The 13737-nt window shown below is 56.6% G+C and overlaps 1 protein-coding gene across 10 annotated transcripts; it reads left to right on the top strand.

The window, feature by feature from the left end:
- The first annotated feature begins 300 nt into the window (after positions 1-300).
- On the top strand, positions 301-9531 carry COPZ2 (COPI coat complex subunit zeta 2). Of its 10 annotated transcripts, XM_036340879.1 has the most exons (10): positions 302-458; positions 1170-1244; positions 3080-3161; positions 3736-3827; positions 4240-4295; positions 5006-5083; positions 6587-6638; positions 7237-7275; positions 7663-7700; positions 9189-9531. In XM_036340879.1, the coding sequence occupies exons 1-9, from the start codon at positions 348-350 to the stop codon at positions 7681-7683; spliced, it is 606 nt and encodes a 201-aa protein (XP_036196772.1). In that variant the 5' UTR covers positions 302-347; the 3' UTR covers positions 7684-7700; positions 9189-9531. The 10 variants fall into 10 exon arrangements, 8 of the variants coding, with proteins under 8 accessions (XP_036196771.1, XP_036196772.1, XP_036196774.1 ...); XM_036340878.1 differs by lacking the exons at positions 7663-7700; positions 9189-9531 and adding an exon at positions 7908-9107 and having other exon boundaries at positions 301-458; positions 3110-3161; XR_004972897.1 differs by lacking the exons at positions 7237-7275; positions 7663-7700 and adding an exon at positions 5202-5253.
- The last annotated feature ends 4206 nt before the right edge of the window (positions 9532-13737 follow it).

The following is a 13737-nucleotide window of genomic DNA, read 5'->3' as shown; positions in this document are numbered from 1 at the left end:
TCGTATTTGTCCGCGTGGTACTTACCCGTAGTTAAGAGACAAAACTGGACTTTGCCTGTGTTTTCTGCTGCCCCCCGTTTAGCCTGCGCAAACCAAACCCGCAGGCCAGAAGGAGGGGACAGGCAGGGGGCTGGGCTGGGCTGGCCCGGGGCAAGGAGGACGGGCTCCGGACTTTCGGGAGGGAAAGAAGGGAGCTGGGAAAGGGGCGCGGGGTGTGGGGCGCAGGGAGGAGCGGGCGGGAAGGGACAGCGGGGCGGGCCCGGAGGAGGGCAGGGCCGCAGGGAACGGGCGAGGCGGGCGCGGGGCGGGGCGGCGGGAGGCGCTGTCAGCGCGAGGCGGCGAGCGGAATGCAGCGGCCCGAGGCCTGGCCACGTCCGCACCCGGGGGAGGGGGCCGCGGCCGCCCAGATCGGGGCCCCAGCACCGCCCGCCCCGGCCGGGGAGCCCGCGGGGTCGCGGGTATGGAGCAGGCGGGCGGGGCCGGGGGCCGGGGCGGCTGGAATCGGGGCCGAGGTGGGGAGGGGGGCATCTCACTCACAACTTGCACGCCCGGCGCCGGGACCTGGGTGCCACCCCCGAGCCGCCCAGGGAGGGGGCCGGGCCGGGCGGCGAGGAAAGTTCCTGCGGGCGCGGGCACGGACTCCCGAGGAGGCCTGTCCCGAGTCCGCGTGGGGCCGAAGTTCTGGATCCATTTGGAGCAGCGAGGGGACGGCTTGGGGGTGGGGTGGGTGGAGGTTCTGCAGGGAGGGAGGGAGTGGCGGGGGCGCCCGGGGGCGGCGGGCGGACGGGGGCGCGCTCAGAGAGGGGGTCCAGCCTGGACCCCGAGGTCAGCTGGAAGGAGGAGGCACCGCTGTCGCCCCGGCCCAGGTTCTGTGATACACTCCGACTCGGGCTCTGGAGCAGTCAGTGCATGACAGAACTTGGGCCCGGGCGGACCTTCCGCACACTGGGCAGAGCGCCCACCAGGGGCCTGCAGGGGCATCCGCTGGGAGTGGAGAGGCCCGGAGTGGGCCCCTGCGGGACAGGACTGGGCCAGCACCGGCTCTGGACCTTGTAGGCGCGGGTCACTGGAGCCTGAGCATGGACTCCCGGGGCCCGTAAAACCAAGGACAGGGCACCTGCCTTGAGTCAGGGGCCGACGGAGCTCCCCTCACCCCGACCCCGTGTCAGTTGCAGGAACCTTCCCTCTACACCATCAAGGCTGTTTTCATCCTAGATAGTGACGGACGCCGCCTGCTGGCCAAGGTAACCTCCCACCCTCACCCGAGGGCCCCTGAAGACTGTGCTTCTGTCCCCAAAACAAAAGTCCCCACGCAGCTGCCTCAGGAGAGACCCACTGTGGGTTCTGTGACTCAGAGCAGCTCCGCTTGGACCCTGCAAAGGTCACTCTGCCAGCCCCGTCAGACTGCTGAGCCCTGATTCTAACCATGTCCCCCGAAATGTCTCTGGTCATCCTTTCCGTTCGCCAGCTGGACCCTGGGCGCGGAAGGGACCTTCAGGGGTCAGTGGAGTGTTGAGCCTGGGACCCAGGAGTCCGGGTCCCCAAATTCTAAACAAGCAACCTCCGCTTTTCTTCGACAGCTTAGCAAACACTGAGGATTTGGTCTGAGGAGTCTAAGAATTTAGATCCAGGCAGGATTAGAGAGCACAGAATCCAGCTCTTTCACAAATGAAGGAAATGCGGCCTGGTCTAGAGAAGCTAAATGAGTTGCCTGCAGTCACAAGGGTTAATATCAGAGCAGCGATCTGAACTCCAGTATTCTGGCTTGGAGCTCAGAAGGGTGGCTTTCCCTGCACAAACTAATCAGTTATGCGGTATCTATCCCAGTAAACATGGCCTAGGATAATCTACATAATAAAAGCCTAAGCCACCCTTATGGCGGAACGACCAGAAGGACCAGAACAACCGGTCGCTATGATACACACTGACCACCAAGGGGCAGATGCTCAACGCAGGAGCTGCCCCCTGGTGGTCAGTGTGCTCCCACAGGGGGAGCGCTGCTCAGCCAGAAGCCGGACTCATGGCTGGTGAGCACAGTGGCAGTGGCGGGAGCCTCTCCTGCCTCTGCGGCAGCGGCAGCAAGGAGCAGGGAGCAGGCGGGCTGTAAAGAACGAGGGGTCCCGGACTGTGAGAGGGCGCAGGCTGGGCTGAGGGACCCCCCCCCCTTCCAGTGCACAAATTTCATGCACCGGGCCTCTAGTCCAAAAATAAATGTCTACCTCAACACAACTGACTATAGTAGGGATATAGTATCTAAACTAGCTATGAAATAATTTATAGATTTGCTTGTTTGCCTTTATGCCTTCAGTGGCCAGCAGGGAGACTACTAATTTGCCTGCCATTGGGGTACTAAGGGGCATAATCCACGTTCAGAAAATTGAGAGCTGAGCTCACCAGACCTTGCCCCAGCAGATGGTCAGAGGTGGATCAGCAATGTCAAAGGTTTTAGGACCTCATCCCAGCAGGACACATTCATGTTCAGGTTAAGAAACTGAGTCTGAGAGAGAGGCTCACCGAACCCAGACACAACAGCATTGACTTAAGTACACACTGTGCAATGTGTCCTGGGGATTTTCCCTCAGATATTTTGTCTTCATAACTCTGCCGGAAGTCAAACCATCCTGGGTGTTGAATGCCAGTTCTGCCCCTACAACTGTGAGAAGTTACCTGACTTCTTCTCCTCAGTTTCCCCATCAGTGCAATGGGAGTAATAAAGTAGTTATGATTATTATTGTGAAGAAGAAGGACCCCGGGCTCTACCCTCTTTCCTGTAGACTCAGGTCCATGTAGAAACAGCATGACTTGGTGATCACCCCAATCCTCAGCACACCGCACATCTGCTCAACATACAAAAGCCTCCAAGAATCAGGAGAGGACTCCAAAAAAAAAAAAAAAAAAAACAAAAACAAAGGCCTCAAAACAATTTGTGTCTATAGGGAAACAGTGAGCAGTCAGGCCTAGGGGGCAATAAAGAAGTGATGGGGCACTTGGCCAGCACCCACCATTCCCTGCCACCCATCCATGGAGGAGCCAGGCTCTGGGGAATGGCTATCGCCCCTTCTCCTCCCCTTTCTCATAGTATTATGATGACACATTCCCCTCTATGAAGGAGCAGATGGCCTTCGAGAAAAATGTCTTCAATAAGACCAACCGGACTGACAGTAAGTACCCTCCTCTTCCTCGTCCAGAACTCTCAGATACGCCCTGTCCTCTCCATCTGGATACATCTGTCCCCGTCGGGCCTGCACACCCACAGGCCATTTCCTTTTCTTCAGAGGTTCTGTTTTCCTCTCCTTCCCAGCTGTTCATTTCTACGTCTGGGGAACCTTCACATACACACACACACACACACACACACACACACACACACACACCATCACTCTCAAACCTCCCACCGCCTGCACACCTAGACCTTGCTCTCAGGGGAAGAGGCCAACTGAGTTGTGGGCCCCCTACTGGCCTGGGACTGGTCCAGGGCATTGCACATGGTGGGAGCGGGGGGGGGGGGGGGGGGGGGTGCAAGGTCGACCTTGAACTGGGTTTGTTGACTCCTCAGAATGAGGCAATCACTAGAAATAGGGGGTGGAGGGAAGGACACAGCGTAGCCTAATGGTAGTGTCCCTAGTGCTAGTCTTTCCAAGGGTTCCTTAGAAAGGGAGGAATGAAAGAGAGGGAGAAGAGCAGAGCTGGAGATGGGGAGGAGGGGCCAGAACGGAAAGTCTCCTCTACTTCTAGGTGAGATTGCGTTTTTCGGGGGCATGACCATCGTCTACAAGAGCAGCATCGACCTCTTCCTGTACGTGGTGGGCTCATCCCAGGAGAATGAGGTGAATTCAGGAGGTTGGGGTGACAAGGAGGGTCTGTCTGTGGGGGAATGGCTTGGAGTCTGGGGTAGAAGCTGGGTACCCCTCCTTCTAAACTCTGGGGGTTGGTGAGCAGCCAGAATGGTTCTTTCTGGGACAAGGTATACCCATTATGCCCCTTAGGTTCCTTAGGGACCAGAAGTGAAGTTCTCTGCAGGAACTTTTGTTCCTTGTTTTGAGCACCATAGAGAAGGATACTCAGCGTCCCACTCTAGTGCTTCCCAACCCTGCTCCAAGGTCAAGCTGCAGGCAGTCTCAGCCCTGTCGATCTGGAAAGGGACAGTTTCCCACGCAGGTAGACGCTGAGGTCTTCGTTTGGCCTTCCCAATCTCAAGCTCTCTCGTTTCCCTCCTCCCATATATTTGCCCAACCTCAGCTGATGCTCATGTCTGTTCTCACCTGCCTGTTTGAGTCCCTGAACCACGTGTTAAGGTGAGTGAGATCCTCGGCCCTTCAAGGCCCCACCCCCAGGCCTTGATACATCACAAAGACAGGGCTCTTCCTCCATGCTTTTGTCCTGACGTCCCTACCAGACTAAGACTGGAGCTGGAGCGTCCCCCTCCAAGACCTCTGCCCTTTACCTAGCCACATGGTATCACCCGGAGCAGGGCAATATGAAGGTATGGCCAGAAAATGAGGTCTAGAAAAGCGAAATGATTTGCCTGAGGTTACAAATGGTTTATATCACAGCAGAGACTCAAACTCAGGTTTTCTGACTTGAGGCTCAAGGTGGTTTTCACCAGACCCCAATTCAGTTATCCAGTATCTATTCCAGTGGGCATGACCTTAGGAAACCAAAGTAGGAAAATCCAAAAATACATGCATTCCCTAGTCAACACAGTTAAGTATAGTAGAGCTATGGCATCTAAACTAGTTATGAGATGCATCAGGGGTGCCATGGGGGGCACAGCATCAATGCCCCACGTGTAGGAGGTTGGGCAAGGAGGGTTTAAGGCAGCAGGCCTGTCCTCTGCTCGGGAATCCCTTGCACAGGCGATGCCCTCACTGCCCTTGACATTGTCCTTCCCAGTGCTTGTTGGGCGTGTGGTGGGGTGTGGATGGAGAGGGGGGGTCTGTCTCACCTCGGCAGGGACCTGGTTCCTCCTGGCCACGGGGAAGCTCAGCAGCTGTATCTCCTTCAGGAAGAACGTGGAGAAGCGCTGGCTGATGGATAACATGGATGGAGCCTTCCTGGTGCTGGATGAGATTGTGGATGGCGGGTGAGGAGGGGGTGGCCAGGGACACTCACGGAGGGGGGTGCCTTTGGAGATCATCCCCTCTAGATTGTACCCAGCACACTGCTGGCTCCTCTGGCCACCTTCTCCCTCCTTTCCCCAGCATATTCCGGTGATCTCATCCCCCCGCCCCACTCATGAGGACAGAGGTTGAGGTCAGTGTTAGTCTAAGTCAAGCAAACAAGAAAGGGATTTGATGCCCAGCTGCGGCTGGCTGTTGGATAGGCAGGGTTTGGGTGAAATGGTTTGCTCTCCAGAGCCCAGGAGAAGCAGGCAGCAGACACTTGCCCCTCCCTAGAAGGACTTCATTCTGGCGGAGCCCTGTTGCCTCCACACCCCCCACTCTCAGAGCTCCATTCCAACCTTGCCTAGATATGTGGCCTGGGCCGGTTACTGATTCTCCCTGAGCCTCACTTTGCCTGTCTTTCTAATGGGGATGATAAAGGCACGACCTCATAGGGTATGGAGATTAAATAAGGTGATGCCGGTCAAGTTCACGGTTCTCCTTCAATAAATGTCACCTGCGGTTGGTATGCTATTCTTAGGAAGCTGGGTGTCCTTATGAGAAGGGTGGGTTAGTGAATTTCCATGGAGGGAAATAACTGGGGAGAGAATGAAATTCTCACTCAGGGGCAAAGGATACTAGAAACTAATTATCTTAAAAACACCCACACGCTCTATCATTACATCCATTTTAGAGATGAGGGAACAGAGGCTCAGAGATTCAAGTGACTTGCTCAAGGTCACACGGCAGGGCCAAGATCTAAAACCATGGGCATGGTTCAAGATTGGGCTCTTTCCATGGCACTGTACCACACGCCCGGGGGGAGGGGACAGGGAGCTCTGGGAGATGGGGGACTATGGAATTCCTCTCCTTTCCCTCCCCATTGACTTTCTGTTACTGCAAGGCTTTGTGCTAATGGCTGAGACCCAAGAGAGATGGAATAAGACCGGGTTTTGTGGAACCAGAAGTATATACAATTTGGGGGAACCCTTTAAGGAAAGCATGCACACACAATTACAAAATGGGGGGCAGGGCTTAGGACAGACACTGGAGTTCCCATTTCTTTTGTATATGGCACAGAATACTAGTGAAATGAGATAGAGACCCCAAGGGACCTCCCTTCCTTCTCTGAACTTTCCTGAATCCAACCCTGACCCAGAAGGGGAAGTGAACTTTCAAGAGCTCTGAGTGTTCCAGCCCCTGCTTTTGACACCCAGTGTTCCTGGCCTGGACTCACTCTATTGCACAGCTTCTGCCCAATGATGACCAAGTGTCTGACCAGCAGGTTTGAAGTATAGAAGAACCAGAGTTGAGGGGTCTCCATGGTCAGGGAGAGTTCTTCCTTGAGAAATATCAGGGGGAAGGTCCCCTGGAGGGGAATTTTGCAGGATATGGTGGTTGAGGGACGAGGCTTAGCAGCGAGAGGCTGCAGAGGGGAGAATCATGTCACTGACTTCCCTCCTGGCTTCTCTCTCATCGTGTAGCGTGATTCTGGAGAGCGACCCTCAGCAAGTGATCCAGAAAGTGAATTTTAGGGTAAGAGTCCCCTGCATGCCCTTATCTCCTCTAGGCTACCCTTCCCATCCTCCCCGGCTCCTGTCTTCCCTGTGCTGGGGCTGCCAGGGCCTGGGGGGGGGGGGGGCAAGCTCCTCTAGCAGAAGCAATTACTGGGATGATGCACTTGGGGGAGCAGCAGTTTGGGGGTGTCAGTTAGTAAAAGAGATCTGCTGTCCTCCCCCCCTGTAGAATCACCAAGTAGCTCCCCCTCCTCCCTGGTGGGAAATACAGACTGGGGAAATAAACTGCCAGAGAGATACCGGTGGCTGCCTTGGCCTTGAAGTTGGGGAGTGGCAGTCTAGATAGAGTGGCCCTGCCTCGTGTGGCTTTCCTGTCTGAAGTAAACCTTTCCTCCCATCTTTATTCCCTGCATTCCCTTACTCTCCAGGCACCATAGGCAGGGCCTCGGGGGTCCTGGCTTCCAAGTGACAAGGTGCAGGGCTTCCACTCACGGGCGATCCAGGTGCAGTGCCGGATCCCATAACACTGCACCCCTCGCCACCACCCCTTCACCTCCCTTTCTAAGCCCATTACTCCCGCCCTGGCCTGACCACCCTCTGCCACTGCTTCCCCACAGGCAGATGACGGCGGCTTGACTGAGCAGAGTGTGGCCCAGGTAGGCCCCCAACATCTGCCTTGGGCTAGAGGGCGGAGAGCAGCACCTCTGAGGGGGATCCAGCGGGGGCTGTGAAGGCTGAGAATTCAGGGTGCGGGAGGGATTAGACAGTGACAGGCCGTCTGTTGGAGAGTCACGGGAGGCTGCTAGAGTCTCCGGGGTGGTGCCGAGCTGGGCATTGATCATTGACGCACACCCTACTGGCAGCCACCTCATCTCCTGGCTTGGTATCGTTAGACTGAAACCCTGCGGTAAATGCCTGCCCTGGAGATGGCTGGGTCACTTTTCCCCAAAGCAATCCCGGGGTGCAGGCCCTGATGCTCCCCCTCGCCCAGAAAGGACAACAAATAGGAGTTTTCCTCCAAACCCTCACCCCTCAATGTTAAGGTCCAAGCTGTAATTGTTTAGGGACCCTGGAGCCCGTGGTAAGATCTCACTTGCTCTACTCCTCACTTGCCACCTAGCCCCTGGCTGTGGAAAACTCCATCCCCGCCAGTCCCCTGCATGGTCCTAACTGGGGGTGCATGTGGGGCAAGGGGGAGGTCCCTGGATCTGTGGCTTGACAGTTTCCCAGCTGTGCAAACTTCCTGCTTATCAGGCTGACTGCTTGACCTCCGTCTGTCTGCCCGCAGGTCTCTCTGCACAGACTAATCCTGGTTTTATGGAGCTTCCTGCCCTGGCACTAACTCCCTCCTGCTGTGGTGGCCCAGGCCTAGATGGGTGTGTAGCATCCGTGCGGAGCCCTGGGTGTGCTGCTCACTTGCCTGCACTGCCCTGGTGCTCACCCTGCCTCTCCCTCTTCGTGGCTCCCAGGCCTCCCCCTACCCTGCCGGGAGGAATACAGACAGCCCTGCGGCAGTTTCAGGTCCAAAGAGGTTAGGGAGCATGAGCAGAGCAGGCACAGGCATGTATGTTCCGCTTTGCCACCTAGAATCTGGGTTACCGAGGGCAAGTTTCTCAGCCTCTCTGGGCCTCACACAATCATGGGACACTCCTCACAGAGTTATCATGAAAACTAGGTGAGCCAGTGCATGGAAAACTCTTTGCCCAGCTCCTCCTTTTCCAAAGGGAGAAAGAAGGAAGACACAGCCCTTTTAATGGAATTCTTGAGTAAAAACCAAGAAAGTCGCAGGGAGCGAGCGAGTGGAGGATGAAACCAGGAGAAAGTTGGATTCTGGCAAGAAAAGCAGGAGTACCCCCCCCCCCCCCGGGCCATGCTGTCCCTGAGAGAGGAAGGGAGACTGTGCAGGAAGAAGGGACACACATTGGGGGACGAGCCTTCAGAAGGGGGTGAGGCTGGGTGGCAGGAGGGACGACCGGAGAGGCATACGTGGCGTCACCACCGTGTTGGGGCTGTGTGCGCGCCTTGGTACGCCTTTGCGTCAGCACTGGCCTGCGGTTGTTTCCTCAGCTGCAGGTGAGCCTGCACGACCCGGGCGCAGGTGTCCCGTGGCTGTGTCTGGCCAGCCACTGTTGGCCAGCTGTGCCACATCAGCAGAGGGTGGGGCTGGGTGTGGAGGACAGACACACTGCCAGCCAAGGGCAGACCTAGAGTTTTGCTCAGGCAGCGTCAGGCTGGGCCCAGTGTCTGCCTGGACGTGGCACTGTGGGCAGGAGCTAGCATGACACGGTATGGGAACGACAGAGCCTGTCGCCACACCCACCCCTGCAGATGCAGAAACCAGAGGGCCGGGCAGGCCTGGGCCCGGGCTGGGAGCTGCCTGCAGCCAGTTTGGACTGCGCTTTCCTCTGGCGCCCTATCCCCTGCTTAAGTCAGGTAGAGATGAGCTGCTGTCACCTAGTGACCAGGAGTTGCAGGGACACAGGGGAGGTGGGCTGTAGCCCCCCCCCTGCAGTATCAAGGCATTGACATTCCCCTGAATTCTTTCTCTCAACCTTCCTCCCCACCCCAGGTTCTTCAGTCTGCCAAGGAACAAATTAAATGGTCATTACTGAAATGAAGGCTGTGCATTCGAGGCTCCCTGCCCCCAGATAATTTCCCCCAATCCTGGCAAAAACTCCGAGACCCCAGGGGATAGGAGAGGCCCCTCTGTATGCCCAGGACCTCCCAGAACCAACTCCCGAGGTCTCGGGGCAGAGACTCTGAAATGAGAAAAAAATTGGCTTTAGCACCGAGTCACCACTTCTCACTGCCCTGGCCTGCTCCTTGGGCCTCGAGAACCAGCCGAGTTAAACTCAGACCTTAGGCATCCCTGAACCCAGAGCCCTAATAAACCTGTTCTTGTCTCCTGCCAATGGTCTCCTCTCTTGGCCGGGGAAGCGTGTGTGTATGTGTGTGTGTGGTCCGTTAAGGGTTCCTGCACTTTCTTTGCCTCGTCTTTAGGATGCCCATTACCAGGGCATATCCCAGTGGTTGTGTGACTGGGGAGAGGTAGGTCAAGGGGAGGGGACACTTTAACATAGCGAGGGGGTGTGGCAGGAATACCACGAGGCCCCATAGGTGGTGGTACGTTTGCGTGACACGGTAAATAGTAATCGGAGAAATGGCACACATTTGGGAAAAGGAGACCAAAGATGGCACACGTGGTGGGCCCGCTGGGGATTCTGTGAGTCACTTTTCTATGACCAGCCTCCAGAAGGGAAGGGCGTAGGGCTTCCTGGGGACAAATTGAGGAACAGCGTGCCTGTTGTTCTTGGCATGTCTGGGACTGTGGAATTCTTAAACTGGCATGCACCCTGGGCACTGGAGCCCTGCAAGCTTGCCATGGCTGGGCCCGGATGCTGGGGGCGAGCGTATGTGTCCAGAGCACCCAGTGCACTCCAGGGGGTGTGAAGAATTGATTTCAGGTCTGGTGGAGAGAAGGATGGAAGGACTTTCTGGGCGACGTGACTCCTCTTTTCTCGCCCCGTCCCAGGCCTCCCCCCACCTTCGTTTCTCCCCTTCTTCCTGTGACGCCTATACTTTCTGCGTCCATGTACCTAAGTCCCCGGAAAACTTGTTTCCCTGGATCCCATGCTAACTGCAGCCGCCAGTCCCCGTCCCGCCCCGGCCCCGCCCCTCGCTGGCGCCCTGGCCGAGGGGAGCCCCGCCCCAGGAGCGCATCCGCGATCCTGTAGCGCCACCTGGAGGTAAGTAGGGGAAACGCGCCCCCTCTGGGTCTCGCTCCCTGACTAACCCCGCCCCCCAGGGCGGGACCCACCCCGGCTCCTGCCGGATCCTGCAGAGGCTCCTACACGGCGACCAGCTTCGCACAAACAACCGCCACGCTGGACCCGCCCTGCGAGTTCCCCGCCCGCGCGGGCACAGGAACTTCCGCCAGCAGCTACGGTAAAAACGCCGCGAGCCCTGGGTGTTAATTGAAGCTGTCGCTGCGGGTTCCACGCCCTTCATTACAAACCCCTCTAAGATGGGACTTTTATAATGGGCACGACTATTTCTGTAATTGGAGAAAACGATCAAGATGTAGTTATAGAAACATATACAGTGTATAACCCATTCCAGTAAATAATGCCAAACGGCAGCTCTGAAAGGGAACAGAGAGTATGCAATTAAAGGCTGTGGAGTTCAGGGGCCAGTGTGGCGACGGGAAATGAGAAATTTTCCAGAAATACTTTGGCAAATATGCGGCCTCATCCGGTGTCCGGCTGCATCCACCTCTAAAAGACCACAAGGACGGGAAGGGCAAATTCGCTTCCTAGCAACCCGGTCGCGCCCTCCCGGGCCCTGCAATCCCAACTGTGCAGGAACAGGATGGTGAGGGCCCGGCGTTTCCCACACACTGGCTCATTGAATCCTGCGGACTGTGCGACGCTACCCCCATTTCGCGGAGGGGCACACTGAGGTCCGGCAAGGTCAAAGTGTCTGCAGCAGTTTCCGCAGAGCGGGCTCGGGAAGGGCGCTGCTGGGGAGAGGTGGTTTTCTCGCACCCCTGCCCGGGGCCGCCCGAACTCCTCGCCCACACGGAGACTGTTCTGGGTTAAGGGGAATGAGCCGAGGGGACAGCCATGCAGGGAGGCGATCAGGTGTCCTCGCCCGCGGTTGCCGCCGACCTAAGCCCGCAGCGGGAAAGAGGGCGGCGCAAAAAGGGCTGAACCCGGGAGGACCAGCGGGGAGGGGATGCTGCTCCCTCCCAGGGAGCCCAAGTGTGCAGGCCCGGCCCCCCGGGGGCGGGGGGAAGACCCCTTTGAGTCCCCGGCCCCCTCTCGGCGCCCGCAGCCCCGCGGAGCCCCCGGGACGGCGGGCCTGGCCGTCTGCCCGGAGCTGACCGCTGGCACCGGCTCCGCTCAGACGGCCTCATTAGCGCGGCCGCAGGCGCGAGCCACGGGCGCGGAGGGATCGCGGAGCAGCGGCTGGGCGTGGCGCCGTCTGCCCAGAACCGGGTTTCGGGAAGAGCAGCCGGCGGTTCCCGGCGCGAGCGGCCTCCGGGGCCTGCCTTCCCGGCTGCTCTCACCCCAGGCCCCGCCCCGTCGTTCTGCATCCCTCGCCCCGTTGATCTCCTGGGCGACCCAGAGGATCTTGAGTACATGGAGGGGAAGGGGCTTCTGGGAACCCCTTTCCTCCTGCTGAACTGGCACCGGGGCACTTCAGAGACCCCCTGAGCCTGGGCCCAGCCAGAGGGCGCACTCGGAGGCACTGCTGGGGGAAGGGGGGCTCTGGTGCAGGGGGGGCGCCAGCCCCACCTTCACTGGGCTAGGGACACCGCGGTGGTGCCTCTTTATACCGCCGTGCGCCAGCCACGCCTCTCCGCGCCCCCTGCCTCGCAGCCATTGGCTGGCAGGGAGCAGAGCTGGTCCGATTGGCTTGCATCCAGACAGTGATGAATGGCCCCCTGCTGACCGGACCCCCTGGAGAGGGCGGCGGTGTCTTTACCTTGCAGCTCGCTTAGGTGAAGGCGGGGCTGGCCAGGTCTGGGGGGGGCGGGAGGGGGAGACCCCCCTATAGTGCGAACTCTCTGGGCCCTCAATCTCCATTTGAAACGCTACCGAGAGAAAATATCTTATCTTTGAATTCCCGGTAGAAACCCTTTAACTCCTGAACCTGATGTAGGCAAAGTAGAAAGAAGAATAATTTACCCTAAGCACTTTGGGCACAGCCCTACAGACCTCCCTTTCCCTCCAAACTGGGTCTCATTCACTTAGCAATATTCGTGCGTTCCTTTTGTTCATTCGTTTGTTCATTCATTCATTCATTTATTCAAATATTTGAGTGTTTGTCATAAGCCAGGAAGGGGGGGTGGGTGACGGGGAGGGGGGAGAGGGAGGGAGGGAGACTGACTCACCAGTGATTGGGCCCAGATGTGGTAGTGGGATGGGGGTGAAAGGTTGGAAGGAGAGAAGGGATTTGAGAGATATTTCAAGGTAGAAATACCTTTTTAACTCAAAGGATGTTCTATGCCTTGATCTGAGTGGTGTAACATCAAATCGATGTTTCTCCACTTACATCTAAGATGTGTCTTCTTTCTTGTAGGTAAGTCATATTTCATTTAAAAAAGGCACAAAATCCAATGGCTGCCAAATTTTACTCTATCAACAACATTTGTATAGTCCTCCTTTGTCTCCTCCTCTCTTCCTCCTCTCTACCAACTAAAACTGGGAAATATCTTAGATGAGGATCCAAAGAAATGGGAGCGATAGTGGAACCCACGTGGACTTCAGGCTGTACACGCAGGTGAGTGGATCCCTCAAAGCGGACTCGCTGGTAAAAAGAGGGGGGGGGGGGAGCAGTATTAATAAAATAAAAAAAGGACGTACTAGTAAAATAAAGTCTCTTTTGGAATAAATTCTTCTAACAGACATTTCCTAACTGGCTGTCCTGAACCAGGCACCTGGCTGGGGCTTGGTGGGGGCTGCTCAGCTGAATTGGAAGACAGATCCTGACCCAAGAAGCTTACAACAGGACTGGAACAAAGTCCTGAATGAAATCATAAACATTGACCGAGGACATGGCGTATTACATGGTATTTGACAGAGAGAAGTCAGTGTAAGAGACACTAAACGGGGAGCAATAATACAAGCAAAGAAAGGAGGCAGAGAACCTGTCTGGGGGGCTGCAGGGAGGCATATGTGTGTCTCCGTGGGAAAGCTGGGTGTGTTGAGGTTTCTCCCGAGGCAGGCTGTAACGGGATCAAGGCGAGTGTTGAGCGACATGTGGAAGAATAACTGTCGTTTGCTGTTTACTACTTTGTACAGCTTAGAAATACCATTGTTCTCAAAACAACCTAACAGAGTAGGTGTTGGTCGCCCCGTTCTTATAACCGAGGGCAAAAGAGTTTGGGTAATTTGCCTCAGGGCACAGAGGTGAGATTTTAAACCCATTGCTGGTCTGACTCCATTGCCAATAGCTTTTTGCTCCAGCCACAGAGCTAAGGAGCTGGGCTTGCATTCTGAAGGTAATGGGGCCGTTGGAGATTTTCAAGCAGTTACGTGATATCAACTCTGTGTTTTGAGCAAGGAACTCTGTCAGTGACACGAAAGATGGACTAAAGAGGGGGAATAAGAATT

Source organism: Myotis myotis, unplaced genomic scaffold (assembly GCF_014108235.1).
Source record: "Myotis myotis isolate mMyoMyo1 unplaced genomic scaffold, mMyoMyo1.p scaffold_m19_p_17, whole genome shotgun sequence".
Taxonomy (NCBI): domain Eukaryota; kingdom Metazoa; phylum Chordata; class Mammalia; order Chiroptera; family Vespertilionidae; genus Myotis; species Myotis myotis.
The sequence above is the reverse complement of the archived record's forward strand: the minus strand, read 5'-3'. Positions and strand labels throughout refer to the sequence as shown.

Excerpts from the sequence above, each read along its gene's own strand:
- COPZ2 (XM_036340875.1), top strand. The coding sequence starts at position 348 with ATGCAGCGGCCCGAGGCCTGGCCACGTCCGCACCCGGGGGAGGGGGCC. Across the intron at positions 3,828-4,239 it reads GCTCATCCCAGGAGAATGAG|CTGATGCTCATGTCTGTTCT; the intron begins GTGAATTCAGGA and ends GCCCAACCTCAG. Across the intron at positions 7,276-7,907 it reads CTGAGCAGAGTGTGGCCCAG|GTCTCTCTGCACAGACTAAT; the intron begins GTAGGCCCCCAA and ends GTCTGCCCGCAG.